At 47.1% G+C, this 23,421-nt stretch overlaps 1 protein-coding gene across 1 annotated transcript in view; it reads left to right on the forward strand.

Moving 5' to 3' along the window:
• The first annotated feature begins 6,975 nt into the window (after positions 1–6,975).
• Kcnk5 (potassium two pore domain channel subfamily K member 5) overlaps positions 6,976–23,421 on the forward strand; it is a 45,255-nt gene continuing 28,809 nt past the window's right edge. The window contains exon 1 of the mRNA XM_055606232.1: positions 6,976–7,504. Coding sequence (XP_055462207.1) covers positions 7,319–7,504 — 186 coding nt within the window. The 5' untranslated portion in view covers positions 6,976–7,318. The remainder of the gene's footprint in view (positions 7,505–23,421) is intronic.

Genomic DNA, 23,421 nt, shown 5'->3' on the forward strand with positions numbered 1-23,421 from the left:
CTCAAAAATTAAGGCAGAGAACAAGAGAGGAAGACACCCGTGTTGATTTCTGGCCTCTTTAAGAGCACACACGTACATTTATAAACATGTACATAAGCATACAACACACACATTATTTATTTGTTTGTTTGTTTGTTTGTTTACTTATTTATTTATTTTTTTCCAGACAGGGTTTCTCTGTGTAGTCTTGGCTGTCCTGAACTTACTTTGTAGACCAGGCTGGCCTCGAACTCATAGAGATCTGCTTGCCTCTGCCTCTGAGAGTGCTGAGATTACAGGCATGTGCCACCGTGGCCAGACATATATAACATAAAATTTACCATATTTAACATAAAATTGGTTTTGGAGTGTGATTTAGTGATAGAACATTTGCTTAGTATATGAGAGGCTCTGGGTTTGATTCCCAGATGTACACACACACACACACACACACACACACACACAGAGAGAGAGAGAGAGAGAGAGAGAGAGACTACTGCTACCACCACCAGAATAGCTTGTCTGTGTTTTGTGATGCACAAGAACATTAGCTCTTTAGAATTTTGTCATCTTGTACAAGAAAGCTTAATCTCATTCATATTGATCATGAGGCAATTTCTGCCTTCTTTTTTCCCAGCCTCAGACAACTACTATTAATTTTATTTTCATAGAGCTGACTACTTTAAAAACAAACAACAAAAACAAAACAAAACAAAAAATTTTGTAGAAATGGAATTGTTTAGTGTTTAGCTTTAGATTTGCTTATTTCTCTTGACATGGAGTTATCAATGTTCAAATACATTGGAGTACATGCCAGGATCTCCTTGTTTTGAAAGCTAAGTAATATTCCATTATGTGTACATAGTATTTTTGCTACTTATGTTGTTTGTTGTTGCTGTTGGAAACAAGATTTTCCTTCAGAGCCAAGCTGGACTCAGACTTACCATCTTCCTGCCTCAACCTTCCCAGTGGTGAGATTATAGGAGTGCATCCCATATGAGGTTGCTATTGCTATTTTGTTTTGTTTGTCCTTGAGGCAAAATCTCTGTAACTCCTGGGTTAGCTGGGAACTCCTTCTGCATACTGCAGTGACCTCAGCCTTGTGCTCATTCTCCTGCCTCTTCTTCCCATGTGCCAGGTTACAAGTATGGACCACCATAGCTATCTAGCTTTCCTTTCTTCTTCCTTCCTTTTAAAAACAGTTATTATTATCCTCCTCCTCCTCCTCCTCCTCCTCCTCCTCCTCCTCCTCCTCCTCCTTCTCCTCCTCATCATCATCATTATTTTGTTTTTCTCCAGACAGGGTTTCTCTGTCGTCCTGGCTGGCCTTGAATTCAGAGGTCTGCCTGCCTCTGCCTCCCAAGTTCTGGGATTAAAGGGATGCACCACCACCACCACCCAGCTCTTATTTTTCTTTTCTTCTTCTTCCTTTAGAGCACAACTTTATTGCTATTTGCAAGTTTTTTCCTGATAAATCTAAAACAAGAAGTGTTCCACTTGGTCATATATACTGAACTCATTGTAAAAAAATTTTTTTCCCAATTGACAAGAGGAAGGATTTGGGGACATAAATGTTTAACAAGAGCACCTTCTGCCAGGTTTTAAGTGATCCAAATCAAATAGAACAAGTTCATAAGATAACTGATAATTTTACAATGTAATTGATTTCATAAGACATTAAATATTGTCCCAATACAACAAGAATGAAAATAGGATAAACTTATTGCTTATTGGTCTTTGAGTTGAGAGCAAATAAGACTTTTTCAACAGTTTTCCTTGTCTGTTTGAGATGTGGTCTCTTTCTAGCCCAGTTGGCCTGGAACTCAGTATATAGCCCAGGCTAGCTTAAACTTTGCAACTCTCCTGCCTTAGTTGAACACCTATCCTAATTTGTTTTCTCTTTCTGTGATAAAACCAGTTTGGAGAGGAGAGGGTTTATTTCATCTTAGCACTTATGATCAGTCATGAAAGGGAGACAGAACAGGAACATGGAGGCAGGAACTGAAGCAGAGACCATGGAAAAGCACTGCTTACAGGCTTCCTCAGCCTGCTTCCTTATACAACCCTGGACCACCTGCCCAGGGGTGGCCTCACCCATAGTAGTCAGGGTCCTCCCGCATCAGTCACTAATCAAGACTTTCCTACAGGGCCATCTGATGGAGGCATTGTCTTATTTAACCATCTTTTCCCCAGCTTAATCTCGCTTGCATCACCCTGACAAAGGCAAATATAAAACAAAAGCACTACACCTCCTCTACTATGCTTTTTTTTTTAAGGAGCAATTGTTGCTTATTACATGCTATTTGTGTGTGGAGTGGGGGTTTGAGTGCCTGCTGTTGTCCTCTCCTCCTACCATGTGGGACCTTGGGATTGAAATTAGGTCATCAGGCTTCGCAGAAACCCACTGGGCCATCTCGCTGGAGTTTTTGTTTGTTGGTTCTTATACGTTTTTGGTGATTTTTTTTAAAGTGAATTGTTACTGAGCCAGTTTATGTTTTTCATGGCCTTAAAAAAAAATATCTCTTCTGATCAGACTTGATCTTCAGTGGGAAATTAATAGACACAGCAATATTCTTAAATAATAATAGGTGGTTCCTTCAAGGCCACTGTGGTCTACAGAGTGCGTTCCAGATCAGCCAGGGCTACACAGAGAAACCCTGCCTCAAACAAACAAACAAACAAACAAACAAACAAACAAGGTCCCTTACTAATGGTGGTCACACCTGTTGGCTCTTTTTTAAAAAAGATTTATTTATTTATTATGTATACATTATTCCGCCTGCATGTACACCAGAAGAGAGCAGCAGATCTTATTATAGATGGTTGTGAGCCACCACGTGGTTGCTGGGAATTGAACTCAGGACCTTTGGGAGAGCAGTCAGTGCTCTGAGCCATCTCTTTAGCAGCACTTGTTGGCTCCTTCATTTGATGATGGTGTAGAGGCAGCATGTGTTTAGTAAAATCTACATTTCTAATTTAGATCTACAGTCCTTTCCCTGGTACTGACCTGCAGCTAGCTGTAGCTCCGTGTAGACACTGAGTTCCAATGAGAAGCCATAGATCTGCCCCACTGGCCAGCACTGCAGTGCTCCGTTCTGATGCTCTGCAGGCTAGGGACTGTAAATGTGCTTTCAGATGTCTTCAGGCCATAGCGGGCTTATCCCAATGGGGCATGGTAAGTTAAGGGGCATTGGAAGAACAGTAATGAAAAGATTGTCAAGTATTTGTTTTACCATGAAGATAATCCAGTTGCCTATTTGTAATGAGGAAGAAACAGAAGTGGGTTTGGATCCTTTCAGAGCCCGCCATGATTGTGAGCTCTTCAGCTGTTCACTCTGCTGAGTCCTCTGAGAGGGACTCAGGCACATCAAGTGGTAGAAGTGCTATCAACCCAACACTACTCTCAAAAACCATGGATGTTTTAGGATACAGTACTCAGAAATGACCATTAAAGAGCCAGCAAGATGGCTCAGTGGATAAAAGTGCTTGCTATGAAGTTGAAGGCCTTAGTTCAATCTCTGGGATCTATCTGATGGAAAGAGAGAACCAGCTCCCACAAGCTGTTTTCTGAGCTCTTCGCAAGCTTGTGAGCATGTGATGGCTAAAGAAACTCCATTTTATGGTTAGTCATCCATCCTGGTACCTAATAGCCTATTATCTCTGACTCAAGTTCCTAAAAGATAAATTCCCTGCAACTCTGATTCCTTGACAACCATCCAGAAATGTGCAGCCATGACCATCTGCTTGTTATGATATGACTAACTACTGATTTTGGCTTCTGTAACCTGCCTTTGTCTTCTTGTGGTTTTTGCTTTTAAAAACCCATCCCTCACCACCTTCCCACGGAACATCTCTGATTTGGGCTAGAGGCTGTGGCCCTGCTGGTAGTTTTAATAAATTTGGCTAATTATAATCTAAATTGACTCTGGAGGACTTGAACTCTGTAACAAGCATGTCTGTGTGCACATAAAGCAAATAAATAAAATGTAATAAAAGTTAAATAAAAAATTCAAAATGTAAGCCGTATCAGAGCAACTGTGCTCCAAATATGAAACTAGAGAGAGGGGAAATAGAGAAGGAATATATCTCAGCAGGAAGGAGACAAACAAGAGAATGAGAGGCACGAGAAGAAAGAGCTAAGAAAAGGAGTGTGGGAAGATTCAGAAAGGTGAGAGCTGGAGCTCCAGAGGAAGATGGACAGACAGCATCCTGGACATAGGGAAAGCCAGAAAGGAAAAAAAAAAAATTAACAGGAGACGGAGGCAAAAAAAGGAAGGAGAAACTAAAAATGAAAATGCTTTAAATAATGGAGCTGGAGAAATAGTTCTCAGCATGAGGCCCTGAGCGACACCCAGGTCATGTCCCAAGGCAAAGCAGTGGGTAGTAGGATGGGTAGTAGGATGGGTGAGTGGCAGTGCTGAGAAGTCAGGAGAGGGTGCTCTCTGGGGCCAGCCAGGCCAACCTAGCCATCCAGCTTCAGGTCAGTGGGGGCTGTTTCAAAAGGAAAACTAGGGTCTGCAAAGATGCTTCAGAGGCCAAAAGTCCTGGCTGCTCTTGTAGAGGACCTGAGTTGCCAACAAGATGAAGGCATGTAGCTGTTCATTCCAGGGCTCTTTCTGGCCTCTGTGGGCTCCTGCATGCACAGGGTGCACACAAATTCACAAAGGCCCATAGTAAACATATAAATAAAAATAAATAAATAAAAAGCTGGAGATTACCTCAGGAGTGACCCTTAAGGCTGACTCTGACCTCCATGCATCCATGTATGCAGGTGCACTCTGAGAGAGAGAGAAAGAGAGAGAGAGTGAGAACACTTTGAATAAAGATCAATTCATCCCAGCGTATACTGCTGTGTTTTTGTGAGGCAGTGAAGTGGAAATAAGAAGAGAGGGGCCCCTTTCCTTTCCAGAGAGTTCAGCTGCCAGGGCAGACAGAACTGGTAAAGAATTTTCTGGAGAGTCAGGTGACCTCTCAACCTGTGTTTGCCACATGTTGCTTGCAGTGTCCACACCCCATGCAGCCCCTGACTTTATCACAAAGAGGGGGGTGCCAGCCATGGTCTTGGCATGCTTGGGACAGAAGTTTAATCTCCATAACCAGTTGAAGGTTGTGAGGTTAGGGTTCAGACCACATCAGGTGTGTTGGAGGGCTAAGGTGTTAGAGAAGGGTAGAGAAGAGAAACCTGTCTGTGGTGGGCAAGGGGATCCTCTGGAGAAGGATCATCCTAAGGCCTGGTTCAGGGTAAACCTTGGCTGGCAGCACCCTGAGGGAACAGGCACCGTAGGTCTCTCGGAGGCAAAACTATGAAGCCTGGGTTTGCGTCTTTAAAATATTTGTTTGTTTATTCAAGTGTTGGTGTGTGTGTGTGTGTGTGTGTGTGTGTGTGTGTGTGTGTGCGCCCACAGAGGTCAGAAGAGAGCATTGAATCCCCTGGAACTGAAGTTACAGGCAGTTGTGAGCAGCCATACAGATGCTAGAAACTGAGCCCTGGTCCTCTGCGGTAGCAGTCAGTCTCTTAACTGCCACGTCATCTGCTCCTGCCTGGAAGCCTGAGCCTTCTTAGTTTCCGCTCAGGCTTCTCCCTCAGGGCACGCTCGGAATCTACAAACAAGATCTACAAACAATGACTGAAGGCCAGACCTGGTGGCCACACCTTTAATCCCAGTCCTTGGGAAGCAGAGGCAGGTGGATCATTGTGAGTTCAAGGCCAGTTTAGTCTACAGAGTTCCAGGACAGCCAGGGCTACACAGAGAAACCCTGTCTAAATGATTGATTGATCAGCAATGTAGATTCATCTTTAGTTCTCAGGTCCAGCAAGATTTGGAGATCCACAGATAACCTTCAAGCAACTGTTGGCTTGTGAAGATTAATCACCCACAAAAAGAAAAGGCCCTGGGGAGAGGGCAGTGCTGGATACTCTGGCCTCTGCTGCCTCCACAGAGGCCTGGAGTCAGGGACAGTCTGTGGCTTCAGCACTTCCAACCTCTGGCTTGTGCTAGTGGAGGTTGCACAAACAACTCTGCCAGGGCTTCCATTTCTTTCCTGGCAAGTGGACCTAATGACAAACCATGATTATGAAACATGCAAAAACATGTAGTCTGCCCTGGGTTTACAAATGTTCAGAAAAGCAAGCAAGGTGAGGAATAACCCAGCTGTCTTTTGACATGTACTCGCACCTTCTACTTACTGTCAAGTGTTTGTTCATTTACTTTTGAGAGAGGGCTTTACTTCGCAGCCCTGGCTGGCCTGGGACTCTTTATGCAGGCTAAAATTTACAGAGATTTGCCTGCTGTCTAGCTGGGACTAAAGTTGCACGCCACCACCACCATACGGGCCTGAGCGTTTATTACTAGTAACAGGTCATTGGAGAGAAGCATCATTGAGCAGAAAGCGTTTCTTGCCTTTCCAGTTGACATTCCAGGTGTGGTGAAGAGCGAAGGAAGCGGTGTTGTAAATTTAAGTAGACTTGGGAGCAAGGAAGAGGTCTTTGCAGTTTGGGTGTGGTTGCCTGCTGCCTCTCAGATGTGTGGAGGACACAGGCGGCCTGGATGTGTTCTTCACCCGTTTGTGTTTGGGATTAATTCCCGGAATCCTAATTCAGATCTGTCCCCTTACTCCAGGCAGACAGGTAAGTGTGTGAGCCCCAGGAATAGTTGGGGAACTCAGGCTCTCTGGAAAGAAACATCTGAAACACTTAGCAATGTTTTCCTACCTCAGCAGTAAGGTGCACGGCCGTTTTAGCTAATTACATCAATTTCTAATACGCTACTGGAGTCCCGCAGACCGCAAATCCTGCGACAGTGCAGGTCATGGAGATCTGGTGGCACCAAGCACCCTTGGCAGGGAGCCGGGTGCCGGGTGCCTGCTGCAGCTACTTTAGGCACGACGGGCGGGGTCAGGGGCGGGGAGAGGGGCGTGTCCTGAGCTGGACCCCACCCCCTCAGAGTCTGGCGCGGGCGGGCTGGACGCTGCTTAAAGAGCCGTGCGGAGGCGCGCTCGGCGTACAGTCGCGCGCACAGAGACAGCACACGTGTCTCCCGATCTGGGTCCTGAGTTTCACCCTACCCCTCAGGATCTAGAGATTGGGGGTGGCCCCCAAACCTCTTTTGGTGTGCACACACCTTAGCCTGCGTGAGCGTGATCCACGCAGTTCTTAGCGCTCAGAGAGCCAACTTGTCCAAGCAACTATCCCAGGAGCGGCGCGCGGGGGTGGGGGGGCCCGCCACTGCGCATGCGGAGCTCCAAATTCAAACAGCTGTGTCCGGGGCTGCGGGACGACTGGACCCGGAGCTGCTGGAACTAGGGGACTCCTTTTCCAGGACGTGGCCATTCCAGAACCATGGTGGACCGGGGTCCCCTGCTCACCTCGGCCATAATTTTCTACCTGGCCATCGGGGCGGCAATCTTCGAAGTGCTGGAGGAGCCACACTGGAAGGAGGCCAAGAAAAACTACTATACACAGAAACTGCATCTACTCAAGGAGTTTCCGTGCCTGGGCCAAGAGGACCTGGACAAGATTCTACAGGTGAGTCGTCGGTCTCCTGAATCCCCCACATGCACCTGAAGCTGTTGGGGCTGCAGTGGTGTTGAAGGGGAGACCACCCTCCTACAACTTCAGACGAAACGACCCTCTCAGCCCCAACGAGAGGTCCCGGGGTGGCAGGTGGGAGAAAATGCCCCATCAGGTGTCAGGATGCAAAGATCTGTCTTTCGTTCATAGACTAGAGGCTTCCCCACGCGCGCAAAGTTGGTCAGAACCTAGTCTGTTCCGAGAGAATTTGGGGTTGACTTCTGGGTGAACTGGGCCCCTCGGTGGCTCAGTGTGGGTGTGCGGGTGCCTCCCTTTTTGGAGGGAGGCTGTGAGGCGGATAAAGGCGTTTATCTTTCCTTGGAGACGTTCCCGAACTCCGGGAGCCGGTGCCACCTCCCGCTCTGGGGCCGTTGTCGAGCCGGCTCCAGAGGGTCCCCAGTCCCGTCGTGAGCGAAAATGTACCCGCTGGTCGCTGCTTTCTGAGTGGGGCAGGGGGCTCTTGTTTGTCCTAAGTGCCCCGGAGGAAGGCCTTTGGCTGGACTGCTGGGGACGCTCCTAGGCTTCCGGGAAGTCTTATCTAGCTGAGACATCCCTCAAGGACTCCGAGTCAAACTTTGTCAAAGCAGCAGGTTGCACAAACGAACACCCAAAACCAGGTAGCCCCTTTTCAGAGGGAGAGGATTTTTTGCGTGGGTGAGGGGGAGTTTCCTCGATCTGGCTTTGGAGGCTCTTATCCAAATGCACACACCCAGTGGACGGCATTGACCTCACCTTGGCAAACTTGGCTGACCATCTCAACTGGAACCTTGAGCCAACTTGGGGCCAGAGGTCCCTCTCTACCTGTTTCTTGAGGGCTCAGCTCCAATGATCCCTGCCCGAGTGGATGGTCTTCTATCAGTGCGGTAGGATGAAATTGGAGCAGGGATAGATTGTTCAAGCCGTTGTAGATCTGATCAGGTACATTTAATCACCTCCACAGTTCTTTCCACCTGTCTCATGTTTCTCACTTTCCAGCCTCAGTTTCCTGTTTTGTCAAATGGGAACAAAGCCATCTTCATCCTTGTCCTGCCCTGAACTGTTGTAACGTTGAAACTGAGAAAACATTAATGCATCTTACCGGCACTACCTCTTGTTTTGCCTCCAGACCTCTGATGGACATTAACAGAAAGAGACATATTTTAGGTGCCTGAGGGATCATGGGCTCTGCAGAGAATTGTCCTCAGGAGGCCTGTGAGACAGGTTTACACTACCTGGTATGCTGTTGCATTTGAATAAATTTGTCCCCCATGCAGTTTGGGGGTGTGTGGGTTGTGGACAGTGATGCTGGGAGTGAGTTTCAGCAGATGCATGATTGGTCTAGCTCCTCTTCCAAGGTGTTACGGAAATATCCAACTACCCCCTGCTGGGTGTCTGCTACACCTGGTGTGCTGAGGAGGAAGAAGGTGGTCAGTTTATGATTTCCCCGAGGAAACAATATCTCAGGAGGAGAGTTTTTTTGTGTAGTTTGCCCCTGGACTTTGTTTGGGGGGGCAGGGGATGATGGAAGTGTCCCCCTTCCTGCTGCTCCTCCACTAAGGCAGGGGAAGGAAGGAAAGAATTCAAGGCTAAATGTGGAAATATAAACTTCAGAACACAAGGAGAAGGGAAGGGGAGGGGGTGCCCCGGGTTTATGCAGCCGGGTGCATCTGGTGGGGTGGTAGCTTTACAGGCCGGGCGGTTTCCTTAGGGTGTTTGAAAAAGCAAAATGCCCTTTATTTTAAGGTCAGCACTACCTCCATCCCCTAAGAGGGCAGGTAACTTTTAGAAAAAAGAATCTGAGCAATATCAGGCCAGTACGATTTGGAGAAGATTCTAGATGCTTGGATGAACAAAGACAGCCGGTCCCCACCCCCAAACCCCAAAGAACAGCTTTGTCAACTCAACTTCAAGTGGGCAAATTCTCTCCTTTCAAAGGAAAAACCCAAGAAATGAAAATGGACCAATGAAAACATTTGCCAGCCTCAGCTTAATCTGAAAAAAATCTGCCTCCCTTTGCTTTCTGATCTGTGACTTGGGGCGCTGCCTCAGGCCTCAGGAAATTGTTTTTAGGAAAAAAAGAAAACCAAAAAAACGAAAACTCAAAACATCTTCCTTCCCATTTGGCTGCCTGTGGCAGTCTGGGTATTTTCCACCTGAGGTACTAGTCATCACAAAGCCCCTCAGTTGAAAATTCCTGGGGTGTGAGCTGGAGGTAGCTATGTGGGGGTGGGGGTGGGCCTTACTGCTGCAAATTGCGGGCTGAATAGTCCCGCATGGAAAAAAGAATATAGTCTAGGAAGACCTTGTTGGCCCTCCCCCTCCCCTACTCATGCTGTGGTTGAGCTGGGCAGCACAGGCTGCCTTTCACATGCCCTGGGCCCACCAACCTGGGGCTCCATGGCTGTCCTCCTTGCCTTCAAAACTATCTGAGCTCCCACTCAGGTGATTACTGCACCTCATTTTTATAGTTGTTTTTCAGACAGGGTCTGAAGTAGCTCAAGCCAGCCAGGAACTCAGTCTGTAGCTGAGGATGACCTTGAATCCCTGATCCTCCTCTTGTGCTACTGCATTCTGTGAATGCTGCTGGGCGTTCAAGCCCAGGGCGTTCCGTGTATGCTGGGCAAATAGCCTACATACTGAGACACAGTTCCAACTCTTATGTTAGTTGTTTTTAATGAATCTGTTTGTTTGTTTGTTTGTTTGTTTACTTGTGGAAGCAGGGTCTCACTATGTAGCTCTGTCTGTCCTGGAATTCAGAGTGTAGACCAGCTTGGCCTCGAACTCACAGAGGTCCACCTGCCTCTGCCTCCCAAGCTCTGGGATTAAAAATATGTATGCCTGGCTGATTGTAGTTTTTGAGACAGAGTCCTGATATGTAGTACAGGTTACTCTTGAACTCATAACAAACTTGTCTCAACCCCCTGAATGCTGAGAATATAGGCATGCACCTCCATGTTTGCTATCACTAGATTTTTTGGCGGGTGGCTTTTCTAGCTGTTTGTTAAGTATCCCCACCCCCCACCCCCTTTTTTTTTTTAACCCAGCAAGGGAGATTAGTATTTATAGTACATCCACTGTATTGGACACTGGTTTTAAATTATCCTTATTCTATGGGAAGCCATAATCTGATATTGACCCCTGGCTGGGTCATTTCCTCATCAAACCAGTTAACTTAGCTTAGCCTCAATTTCCTCATCTGCAAAATGAGCAGTTTGGTGAGGCTCCAGGAAAAAGGGTATAAATAGAAGAAGCAAGCAGGCTCTTGCCGCTAGCATTTATTGAGTTTTATGGAGTGCTCCCCGAGGAAGGCATGCTGCCAAGTGCTCTACCTGGTTGTTTCAGGTGCTTTATGGTGACCTCATGGATTAAGATAAGACAACTGACACCCAGAGAAGTTAAAGTGGCCGCCATGACAGCAGCTGCAGCCTTGGGGGTGTCCCCTAAGCAATATCCCCCTTTGCCAGCCCACCAAAGGAGCATTGCTCTCTATAAGTGAGCTGAGTTAATTGGTTCAGCTTGACTTTGGACTGCTGGGAAATTCTATTTTTTGTTTCCTCTGGAACAGGCATTGGCACACAGGCTTCTCCGATGTGGCTGCCTGGCTGACCCGGCACTGTCTATGTCACTGAAGTTATGCTTTAGTTCATCCTTCGCTCCTCTGCAGGGCTGTTTTTGGAAACCTTCTTCCTTCTACCTCCCCCCGAAGCAGAGGACTGAGATGAATTGACAGGTTGACAAACCATCTTGGTCTTTAGGGAGAAGGTTACACAAACTGTGTTGTGCATCCCTACAGAAGCATTCTGATATGGGGTCCAGTCTGGTGAGGAAGGGCTCGCAGGAGGTGAGCTCAAGTCAGAGTAGAGAATGGACTTGGGGAGAGAGAGAACGAGAACTTTGGGGGGTTTCCCCCGCCAAGCCTAGGGAAGGTCACCAGGCTTCTTTCTGGGAATCCCATGTCCCGCAGTCTTCTGGGACAGGGATAGGGTGGCAGCCTGTCTTGTTTTCTGCTCTGGTAACCCAGAGTGAGCCCGAGGTTTTTCTGGACAGCTGATATGGCTTACTCATTCTGAAAACCTCTTGGATCCTGATGACCACATTTCCACCCGAACTCCGAAATTCACTTTTTATTTTTTGTTTGTTATGGCACTTGAGATGGGGTGGAAGGCATTGTGCAGGTTAGACAAGCGCTCCCCGTCCCTGAGCTACATCCTCAGCCCCTCCAGGCTTCTTATTGTATTCAGGGGGTTCCGTGTATACCTTCTTTCATTTTTAAACTCTTAAATGCTCTATGTATATTCAACATGAGTAACACACATCCCAGTTTTGAAATTCTGATACCTCCCCCCAAATTATTATTATTATTATTTTTTTTAAAAGTGGACTCTGTTTATTAACTTCTGACCAAAAATATTTAAAGGGAAGGTTTAAATATTGGAAGGTTTGGGGACAAACTTTTCTGAGCTCAGTTTAGTGGAACAGAGGGTTAACATGAACACCCATTTTGTTTTAAGTCACGGTGGACACGGTAAGGCTCACTGGTGTCCTCACCCACCTTTGACACATTGACTCTTTTGAGTCTTGATCTAGCCCTGCCTGAATTCTCACTGTAGCTGCAGAGTTGGAAAGTGGGTAAATTGGGGTTTTGAGAGGAAGAAGTAGAAAAACAGCTCCTTCCTTTCTTCATCTGTTTTTGGTTCTTTGAGATAGGGTATCCCTGGCTGTCCTAGAACTTGCTCTGTAGGTCAGATTGGGAACTGGGAGATCTGCCTGCCTCTGCCTCCCAAGTGCCACAAAAGGAAAGGCATGAGCCACCACCCAGAACTTTCTAAAGGTGGTTACACTTAAATTGAAGGCTGAATAAAAACACCCCCTCTCCCAAAGAAACCCAACACTGCCTCAAAAAGTCTGCCTTAGTTAACTGTATTGGTTAGAGTTTTACCAGTTAATGTGAATTTTTATTAAGCACTCTTGAGAGTTTTAATGGAGCCATTAGGATAATTAGATGACAATCATGAAGAACTATCCCAGGGTAGAAATTTGTATGTGTTGAAAGGTTGAAAGTAGGTGGTGGAGGCTTCCAGGAGGTGGCCTACAGGAGAGGTTGATTGTCACTTCTAAATATTTTCCTGGGGCCTTGCCCTATTTATAGACTGGCGTTTAAAAGAAACAATCCCTTGGTTTTGGATGCTGTGCTTGGCTGGCCCTGACCTGGGGACAGAGGCTTTCATCTTGAACTCGGCTGTTTGCTGTTAAATTGGGCTCAGCCTCTTGTGCTCCGTGTGAGTTTGTGTTTGGGGTGTACAGTAGGGAAGGGAAATGCAAAGTTTTGGGGAAAGGGGAGTTAGACTTCTGAGAAAGAACAGCTAGGAGAGTCTTTATTGTGGTGCTGAAGCTGAGTGGGGATTTAAGATGATGGGCCAGAACTGGCATGAAGCAGGGATGATTGAGGGATGGTGTGCTAGACAACCATTGTCAAGCATCTTTCCATTGTTCACTGAGGCCAGTCCCTGTGTCCCTGCGACTTCTCTGTCCATTCTACCCTTCCCCTGTTCACTCCTGCTTGGGATCAGAAATGGTTTGGATGTTCACAGATTTGGAGTGTCTACAGCTGCATGACCCGCTTGAGGACTGGGCCCAAGTCAAAAGAGAAACTCTTGTTTCGTGTGCAGCCTGTACAGCCAGAGAGTGACTATGGACTGTAGTGCACCTGTGTTTTGATTCAACAGGTGAGGTCAAGTATAGAATTTCCCACTTGAGACATCCCTTTAGTACTCAAAAGGCTTGAATTTTGGAATGTTTTAGATTTTCGGAGAAAGGATTGCTAGCCTATTCAGGATTGTAACTTCTGGATGTTCTGCCATGGAGTGCACACACTTAGTGAACTTCTAAAGAAGTTCTAAAGAATCAAAAAGACTTGTACGTGTGAGAGAGAGAGAGAGAGAGAGAGAGAGAGAGAGAGAGAGAGAGAGACAGATGTGTGCTATGGCCACATGGGTTGAGGTCAGAGGACAGGTTGATTTTGTTCTTCTACCATGTGGGTCACAGGGATCAAACTCAGGTTGTCAGGCTTGGGAGCAAGTGTCTTTACCCACTGAGCCATATTGCTGGCCCAAGAAGACCCTTCTAGAACATTTAATGCTAGGTCTAGCTTAGTGTATAGGGACTCATGCATGTAGACAGATATACCATACTAGTGAAGTGCTTTCTTTGCTCTGAATTTATTCTATATTAATTTATTTATTTGTTTTTAGTTTTTTGAGACAGGGTTTCTGCGTGTAGCCCTGGCTGTCCTGGATTCGCTTTGTAGACCAGGCTGGTCTTGAACTCACAGAGATCTACCTGCCTCTGCCTCCGAGTGTTGGGATTATACGCATGAGCCCAGCTCTCGAATATTTTTTTAATTATAAAAAACAATATGAGATCTGGAGAGATGGTTCAGCAATTGAGAGCAAGTACTGCTCTTGTAGAGGACCCAAGCTCAGCTCTCAGCACTGGCATGGGACCATCTATATGTAACTCCAGTTACAGGGAAACTGATGCTTTCTTCTAGCCTCCAAGGGTACACACACTCATGTATACCTACCCATCCCCCACCACGTAATTTAAAATAGTAAAAGAAAATCTTGAAAAATAAAAAACAATGTCAAATATGCTATCTTCGGCAGTTTTCGTGTGTCATTCAATGATGATAACTAGGTTCGCATTGCTGTGACTCAGATCTGTGTTGACAACCTTTTCTTTTTGTAACTGAAACTTTCCACTAATCAGCACATCTCCCCACCTTTGCCACCCAGCCACTAGTAATCACCATGATGCTCTCTGTTTCTATGAATTTGCTGCCCTCAAATATGTTGGGTAGATTAAATCATTCAGTGTTTGTCTTTTGATGTGTAACATGGCACAGCCATTGGAAAACAGTATAGAGGATCTTTAAACAGTTAACAATAGTCCTGCCATATGATGTGGTCATCTCACTTCTGGATCTATATCAAGCCAAATTTGTTTGTGTTCTATTTTTGCCATGATGGAACCCCAGGCCTGGCATATGCCAAGCGAATGCACTCTCTCTGAGCCACATCCCAACTGTCAACTGAATATTTTATTTTATTGTCATTTTTATGTGTATGGGTGTTTAAACTGCATGTATGTCTGTGTGCTACGGGTGTGCAGTGAATGAGGAAGGCAGAAGAGGGCCTTGGATCCCTTGGGACTGGAGTTATAGATGGTTGTAAGATGGTTTGTGGCTGCTGGGAACGGAATGAACCCTTGTCCCTGTGGAGAAGCAGCCAGTGCACTCAACTGTTGAACCGTCTCTCCAGCCCCTCAACGGAATATTTTAAAGAACTACATGAAAGGTGGTGGGGGAGGGTGTAGTGAATTTTGCCCTACCAAAGCCCCCAGAGAGGCATAATTTTGCACGATGGTGCTTGAGCTGTGACCACAGGCCAGGGAGGTGAGTGTCCGATGATAGTGGATTTTTAACTCCATTAAATGTTTGCTGTTTTCAAGGAGTAGGGTGGATAACATTACAGAAAGTTCTCTCCTTCTTCACAACCATTTACAACTTGCAAACAGTGGAATATTCTGACCAAAACTGAATTTCCGTAGGCTGAACACTTTCTGAGTGTTCTGATAAGGTTGCCTCCTCCTTCCTTTCAGCTTCTGGTGAAATGGAACGTGGGTTTTCCCAGAAAGCCCCTAGAATCTTCAGCCCCCTTCTTCATTCCAGGTTTGAGTTAAGGTGCCCTTTTTCCCCTGCTGTGGACCTTGTCCCTGTGGAGGTCCAGGTCTAGGATAGTCTACCTAGGCACTCTGCTCCAGTCTGACTTTCCCCAGTTGCTCTTCGTGTTCTTTCATGGAAAAGAATAAAATACTGAACTCTTCTTGAAGCCTATATGCTTTTGTGAGGCTTAACCCCAATCCCCAAGCAACCAGAAAGCCTATTAAGACAGAGGGGTCTTTTTCTGGCTGGCTAGCCTTTCTGTGCAGGGAAGCCTCAAAAACTGGAGGATCTTGAGCTCTTGAGCTCAGTCTTGCTGGGGAAAGGAAATTGGACTGGGGTGGTGAAGTGAGGGAAATGCAGGCTGAAGTGCTGAGTGATGGGTAGCAGATGGTGGAGTCTGGAGGGGAGGACAGTGGCTGCAGGGCCTTGGAGGTTTCAGTTCCCATTTCCGGAAGTCTGTAGAAGAACCCCTTCTCTGGGGGAATCAGGCTCTGAGTAAAACTTAGCCTCTGTCCTCAGGGAAACCCTGATCTGCAGGAGGAAGAACAAGGAGCACCAGCAGGTTGAGTGTACCTGGTGTATCCAACTGAGCATTATGGACACATGGGTTTTTATTCTCTGATTTAAGGAAGGAGGAGCATTCCATGGGTTCCTACTATCTATGCTAGGCATGGGATGGTGCATTTTCTGTCTGTAGGACTATGGCCTAGGAAGGAGTCACTGCTGGTCTCCTTGCCTGAATCTACACAGGAAGGTAAAAGGGCTGAGGTTCACTCTCCTGTTAACTGAGCCTTGGTCTTGTCCATGAGTGGTAGAGGCACTGACTGGAGCTCAGGGGAAGATTGTTATTTTATTTCTTTGGCTGTGAGTGGGGAGAAGAACCGCTGGTGTGCAGCCTCTCATTGAGCCTTTGGCCTGCAGCTCTCTGCAACAGGTGCCACTGCCTCACAAGCAGAAGCAGCAGGATGGAATAGACCACGGTGATGGTCTTTTTTCACTGTCAACTTGGCTTTAGAATCACCATGGAAACACACCTCTGGGTGTTTCCAGAAAGGTTTAACTCATCTGGGAGGACACACCTGACGGAGCGTTGTCATACTGGGGTCCAGACTGATGAACACAGAGAAAAGTGAGCTGAACACCAGCATTCATCTCTGCTTCCTGACAAAGGACACAATGTGAACAGCTGCCTCAGGCTTCTGCTCTCACGACCTCCCTGCTGTACACCCTCAAATGGAGCTAAAATAGTCCCCCTTAGAAATTACTGCTATATTTTTATGTGTGTACAAAGTTTTATATGTATCAATGTTTTGCCTACATGTATGTATGTGCTTCATGTGCATGTCTGGGGCCCTGCCCACAGAAGTCAGTGGAGGGCTTCGGATCCCCTAGAGCTGTAGTTATGGATGACCGTGAGCCACCATGTCTCCGAAGCTTGCAACTGAACCTGGGTTCTCTGCAAAAGCGGCAAGAGCTCTTAACCACTGAGCCATCTCTCCAGTCCTGATGCTTCCTTTTTTAAGTTGCTTTTGTTAGGTATCTTGTCACAGCAGTAAGAAAGGTAGATTGGTACCAGGAGTCGGGGTCTTTTCTGTGATAAACCTGGCCACATTAGCTATAGGTCTTTGGAACTGGTGTGCATGAGGGAATGTAGAAGAGTTTGGAGCTGCAAGCCAGAGAAGCCCCAGAATGCTTGCTGTAAGCAGAGCTTACATCTTGGTAGAGTTTGGAAGACCAGAATGCGCAAGCCTCCCCTGCCGTGCTGCAGTATTATGCTTTAGACCTGTTCTAGCCAAGTAAACCCTTCTTCCTTAAGCTGTTGTCAGTCATTTCATTACAGCAACAGCAAAAGTAACCAACACAACCACAGAGGCTGTAGCATGTCTGAGGCCTTGCAATTAGGAGAATGACACCGAGTCCTCATGCTTGGAACCATTTGCTATACATTTTGTTGTGTTGATGGTGAAAGAAGTATGGAGGGAATTGGGAAAATGCCAAACATTTAGAGTAATGATGGGTGAGCAAGTTGTGTCCTCCATGGGATGGGACAGTGGTACTCCCCTGCCTTTGTGCATTGCAACTGTATCAAAGTGCTTACAACATGTAACAGGGCACCTAAGTTTCGGCTGCTGTCCATAACCCCTTTCTCTGGGAGTCCTGTCCCTGAGCCCTTGCCACAGGCCTCACCATGCATTGAGTTCTTCTTTTTTTTAAATTTAACTTTTTGTTGATACTTTGTGGATTTCACACATGCACCCCAATCCCACTCATCTCCCAGTCCCTTTGTACCTGCCCTCTGCCCTTGCAACCTCCTCCCCAAAAGGGAAAAAAAAATCTTGTCGTGGGCGCTATAGTGGATCACAGTGTGTGCCTAGTACACCCACACTTCTTTACTTGCAAATGTTTCTTGCAGAGTGCCATTGGTCTGGGTTGAGGCCTCTGGCCTCTGCTCCACTATCAATACTGCAACCTCACCGGGACTGCCCTTGGATATCCTATGGTTGCCCTGTGTCGTGGAGATCCTACAGCTTTGGATCTGTAGGACGGGCCCCTTTATGTGCTCCAGTCAGTCCATTGAGTTCTTTGTCTAGAGACTGGTGGCAAGGAGGGTAATGAAACCCATCAAGTCCGTTCTCTTCGTGCCACTCACCATTTTCCATTCTTTTCAAATTAACTCATAATTCACTCCCTCTTGGGTATAACCAATACTTGAAAATGTGACTTCTCCCTTCCAGGCTGAATCCTTAAATCTTTCCTCCTAGTGAACCCTGGGTCCAGGTGGCCCTAGCACCGTCTTCGTTAGGTGGTGGCCACATTGGGCCTTCTCTAGAGACAAGACAGTACCAGCACTCTTGGTGTTCTCTTGGTGGCCAGGGTTCCTTGATTAACTTTGCAATATGCATTCTTTTTCCTCTCACCCATCTAAATATTTAGGCTTTCTGTTGAAATATTTAGGCAGGGCTGTGTCACCCATTCCCTCTCCTCCCCATGCCCTACTGTAATCTGACTGCAGCTGTTTAACGAGGTCCTTCCTACAAAAGGGATGCTTGTTCCAAGTCTAGGAGAACCTATGCTTGGCTCTGCTGTGTAGCTTGGAGGCTGCCCTTGTAGGCTACCAGGAATCTTATCAGCCTCATCTGGGGATACTGTATGCCTCAGGCTCTTCCGCTTGTCTGAGTCGACCTATACTTGGGGATGGGAAAAGGAAACTCTTGTTTGAATCATTGTAAAGATAAAACCTGATCACAACCAGAGTCCTACCCTATATACTACCTATGTTCTAGTCTGTGCTGTGACCCTGGCCAGATTTTACCACTTTATAGTTATTCATTTATTCAAGAAGGATTGGGTTTCTTTAGGCTGTAAGGGCCCCAGCATGGTGCCTGTCCTCACTGGGCCCAGTTCTCAAGATGTCCAGTATGAAGGCAAGTATTTGCTTCATGTTGTATCATGCCCAGGTGGCCCAGGTGGCCCAGTGGCATGCAGTGCACCTACACATGAAAATCTGATGAGGGAGAGGCCAGTCCTCTTGCAAGATCAAAGTGAGGTGACTTTGGCCTTGGTAGAGCTGGAATGACAGGCCTTGATCTCTCTCAGGCTTTGAAAGAAGTGATCAATGTGAGATGGCCCAGCAGGTAAAGGTGCTTGCTTACTCAAGCCTGCTAAAACCTGGGAGGGAATTGACTCCTGAAAGTTGTCCTCTGACCACATTTCTGTCGTGACTTGAACACGCCCATACCCAATAAAAAAATTTTAAATGCGATAAAAAGTTTATTCCTGTGCTGGATAGTTTTACTTTAACTTGACATAAGCTAGAGTAATTTGCAAAGAGGCAGCCTAACTGAAAAATGCTCCCAGCCTGGGGGCAAGCTTTGGGTGCATTGTCTGGATTGATGGTTGATGTTCGAGGGCCCAGATCACTGTGGATGGTGCCACTCCTTGGCTAGTGATCCTATGCGCTCTAAGAAAGCAAGCCAAGCAAGCTAGTAAACAGCAGTCTTTCGTGGCCTCTGCATCAGTTCCTGCCTCCAGGTTTTTGCCCTGACTTCCATCGACAATGATGCAGAAGTGTAAGCCAAATAACCTCTCCTCCCCAAATTGCTTTTGATTGTGGTGTTTTATCACAGTAGTATAAACTCTAACTAAGATAATTGCCAACCCCACCCGACTCTGCCCTTTCAAACTACATCAGGGGGTACTGGGTAAGGACAGGCCTTTTTTTTTTTTTTTTTTAAAGTTGTATGTGTGTGTGAACATACAGTATGATAATTCAGAAAATGTGTATTATGGGTGGTGGCCAAAGAGGCCTACCAATGCTTCTGTACCCTTATTATTTCTTTCCATTTGAAGCCTTTGGTAGTAAATTGTAAATTCTAGTCACACGTAGACTATTCTTTTTTTTTTTTTTTCTTCCTTCCTTCTAGATAGGGTTTCTCTGTAGCCTTGGCTGTCCTGGACTCCATTTGCAGACCAGGCTGACCTCAAACTCACAGAGATCCGTCAGCCTCTGCCTCCCCAAGTGCTGGGATTACAGGCGGATGCTGCTGTGCCTGGCATTTAAAACACTATTGTACTGGTCCTTGGTCTTCTGTTTTTTGTTTTTTTAGATTATGTGTACGGTGTGGGTCCATGCATGAGTATGCGGGTGCTTTCAGCAGCCATCCTTCTGGAGCTGGAGTTAAAATGGTTGTGAGCCACCCAACATGGGTGCTGGGAACCAAACTCAGGTCCCCTGCAACAGTGGTGTGCGCTCTTAAGCTCTGAACCATCTCTTCAGTCCCAAGACAAGTTTTACAGTGTAGCCCTGCCTGGTCTTGAACTTGACTCTCCTGCCTCAGTTTCTTAAGTGCACATCCTATCAAAATCCAGTTGTTGGAATTTTTAGGCTTTCATGTAAATGGCAGCATGTGTTTATGCTTATCAAAGGCTGGCGTTTAAGTGCTTCCTGGGATGGATGGAGAGATTTGGTATTTTTGAAGCAGGATTTTCATATAACCCAGGCTAGCTTTAAAGTAGCTATGTATTTGAAACTGTTCTTGAACTCCTAATCGTTCTGCCCTCACCTTGCACCCTCCTGTGAGTTACTCTGCTTTCCTTGTCTCTACAAATTAGCCAGATGTAAGCACCTTGTTACACAGCCTTTGGGGGTTGGAGAATCACGGGTCTGCCTAACTCAACAGTGCGCCCTCCAGCTCCCTGCTGTCGCCAGTAACAGCGTTTCTGGTCGGGGCCTATCTCCAGAGGAACACCCCATTCCCAAGTTCACCCTGCCCTACTCTTGCCATCCTTTGATTTGCAAACTTTTCTCCAAAAGTTTACTTCACTGGAGGCCCAGGCTGTGGCCACAAGTTCTGGTCTTCAGGTTTCTGTTGGGTGCTGTTGTTTCTACTTTCAAGGAACCAGAGCACAAATACCCAGGTCCTCTTGCAGGAGATAAGAAGCACGTGCAGAACGCAGACTGATTAAGCCTGAGCACACATCACACTCATATCTAGTTATCTCTGAGGATGTTGTGCCCAGTACCTGTCCTTCCTGCTGTTAAATGCCTTTGAGCTGAGTTCTGGGGGCAATCAGAAAGGAGAATGTGGGTGGGCTGGGGTGGGCCACCTGTATGTGTGCATGCCCCTGACCTTGTTTAATCTTCAGAGCCTTGCAAGGAGGAGCTCTGAGAAGGCCAGGACTGTTTGCACGAGAGCAGGCCGCTCCCTGTCTGATAGCACCTGCGGTGTGACAGCCACATTGGGCCTTTCCACCCCTCGGCCTACCACATGGGGAGGGAGGGAGCCAAGTGTTTGCAGGGCATTTCCTATAGCTCCTGGGCGACTCCACCCCCAGTCTTCTAAAAAGCTTGCAGATGCAGGCTTTGTGCCCACCCAACTTTATCTTTTCCAAGGGTCTGCAGAACCGTACATTTGACACTGTCATTCTGCCTCCTCAATGGGCCTGACACTAGGAGGGATAACCCCCCTACCTCTCCCTCCCTCCGCCCCGTAGCCAAATGCACCCCATCTCATTTGTTGGATTGGAAATCAGGGCCTGCTAAGGAGTGACTAAGCTGGTTGCAGAACTGTCTTGCAGTGGGGTGTCTAACCTGTTGGGGTTACATGACATTATTGTCTGCAAATGTATGGGGCCAACTGTGGAGCTTCCCCTGGGATGCATGTAACCTGTGGACTGCAGGTTGGATGTTTTGGGTAGAGAGGCAAATTCGGGTTAATATAGCAGTACTGTTTGTGGGTCTGCTGTGGGCCTTCACCTTGGTTGAGACACAGTCTTGTTCAGTGCCTGGTACAGCAGGCCGCCTGAACCATGGCCGTGAGCTTCTGGGAAGTCTCCTGTCTCTGTCTCCCATCTCACTACAGCCTCAGGTAACTTTGCCAGGTGTGACTTTGTTTCTGAGAATCCGGACTTCATGAAAAGCCATCTCTGTATCCCTCCACATCTTTATAACATTGCCTTTAAGCCACCAACGTATTGATTTAACGTATTGATTGTATTTTTGGATACGGAGCCTGCTTATGCTTTCCTTCTTATCTTAACCTGCTCAGCATACGGCTCCCGAGACCTGGGGGCTAGCTTCCCTACTGATGAGCATTGATGGGAGAAGAGGAGCAGCATTTGCTCCTGTGGGAAGCTCCCAGTGGCGCAGACAGAAGCCAGTCTGGAGCCTGGGGCGGAAGGGATCTGACTGAGACCCTCTCTCACCCTCCAGCCCATTCCCCCAGTCTCTCCAGCGCTGGACTCAGATGCCCGTGGAACTGCATCCAAGGAACTGGTGTCTCCAGCCCATCTTGGAAGTTGCAGGAGGTGATTCACATTGAGGGCACCTCTCTGGCTGCAAACCTCATTCTGGAAGAGCTTAGTCGCTCTTTAACCAGCCTCATGGAGCCAAGGCCCAGCCCTTTAGGGAAAGTTACACAACTGTATTTAAGACAACTATGCTTACCAGGGGTGGGGAAGTGCAATGAAGAGCAATTACAGCTGGGGGGCAGGCAATTAAGGGAGAAAAGGCTTTGGGGAAAAGTGATCTTAAAGGGCAGGTCAAAGGTGATTATCACACCTGCCAGTGGCTCTCCTGGTCACCGCCCCAGCAGTCAGGAATTTTGGCTCCCAAACTGAAAAGGCCTCTGGCAACAATTTCTCCCTCATGGTGGCCTGGTGGGGCCGGGGGTGGGGGTGGACTGTTCTTGAGATGTCAGGATTCCTTCTGCTGATCCTGGCGGGCCTTGGTGCAGATGGGGGGACTTGAGGTCAACCTTCTGTGGGAGGAGAAATAATTCTGCAGCCCTGCATGCCTGTGGCAGACACCCCCACCTTGACAAGAACTTTGAGGTTTATGTTGTGGTTATTCCTTTCTGAAACTTGGGCTTTCACTATGTAGCCCTGGCTGGCCTTGAACTCACTATGAAGATCAGACTGGCCTGGAACCCCCTGAGATCCTTCTGCCTCCACCTCCTGGAGTGCTGGAATTAAAAGCATATGTCACCATGCCTGGGGACCTTGAGATCCCCAGGGGTGGCAAAGAGAGGCACACAGCCACACACAGCATCGATGAATGGTTATGAGATAAGGAAAGTTGAAGAGCTTTGCCAGGGATTACCCAGCTAGTCATCTGCTTGCACTCAGGCATGAGTCTGGAGCCAGAGGGCTGCAAAGCTGCTCTTTTAATTTTATAGACTTGCTGGACCAGAAATCACTCTTTTATTTTTATTTTTATTTTATTTTTTTGAGCTAGAGTCTCAGGTAGCTCAGGCTGGCTCTGAACTTGCCATATAACTAAGGATGACCTTGAACTTCTACCTCCAGAGTGCTGGAATTGCAAACATGTGCAACACCATGACCATTTTCATTTGAGTGCTGGTCATGGAACCCAGACTTCATGCATGTTAGGCAAGCACTCTAACTCAGCCATATCCCGAGCCCTCTTCAGACCCTTGTCTTTTTCACACTCCCCTGGTGCTCCTAGTTCTTTGGGGTTCTGTTACCCACGTGCCTGCTGGAATAGATCTCTAGGTTAGTTTACCATTTTAGGTGTGAAAACTTCTACATCAGGGAAAGCTGGGTTATGCAGGAAGTGTCGACAGGGCCTATGTCTCCGGCTTATTCCCCACCCTGTCTTGAGCACCCTAAGCAGGCGGCCCTTAGCCTTCATGTCTCCTGTTAGCCTCCT

The sequence above is a fragment of the Psammomys obesus genome, unplaced genomic scaffold, assembly GCF_907164565.1.
Source record: "Psammomys obesus unplaced genomic scaffold, mPsaObe1.curated_primary_1811, whole genome shotgun sequence".
Lineage (NCBI taxonomy): Eukaryota > Metazoa > Chordata > Mammalia > Rodentia > Muridae > Psammomys > Psammomys obesus.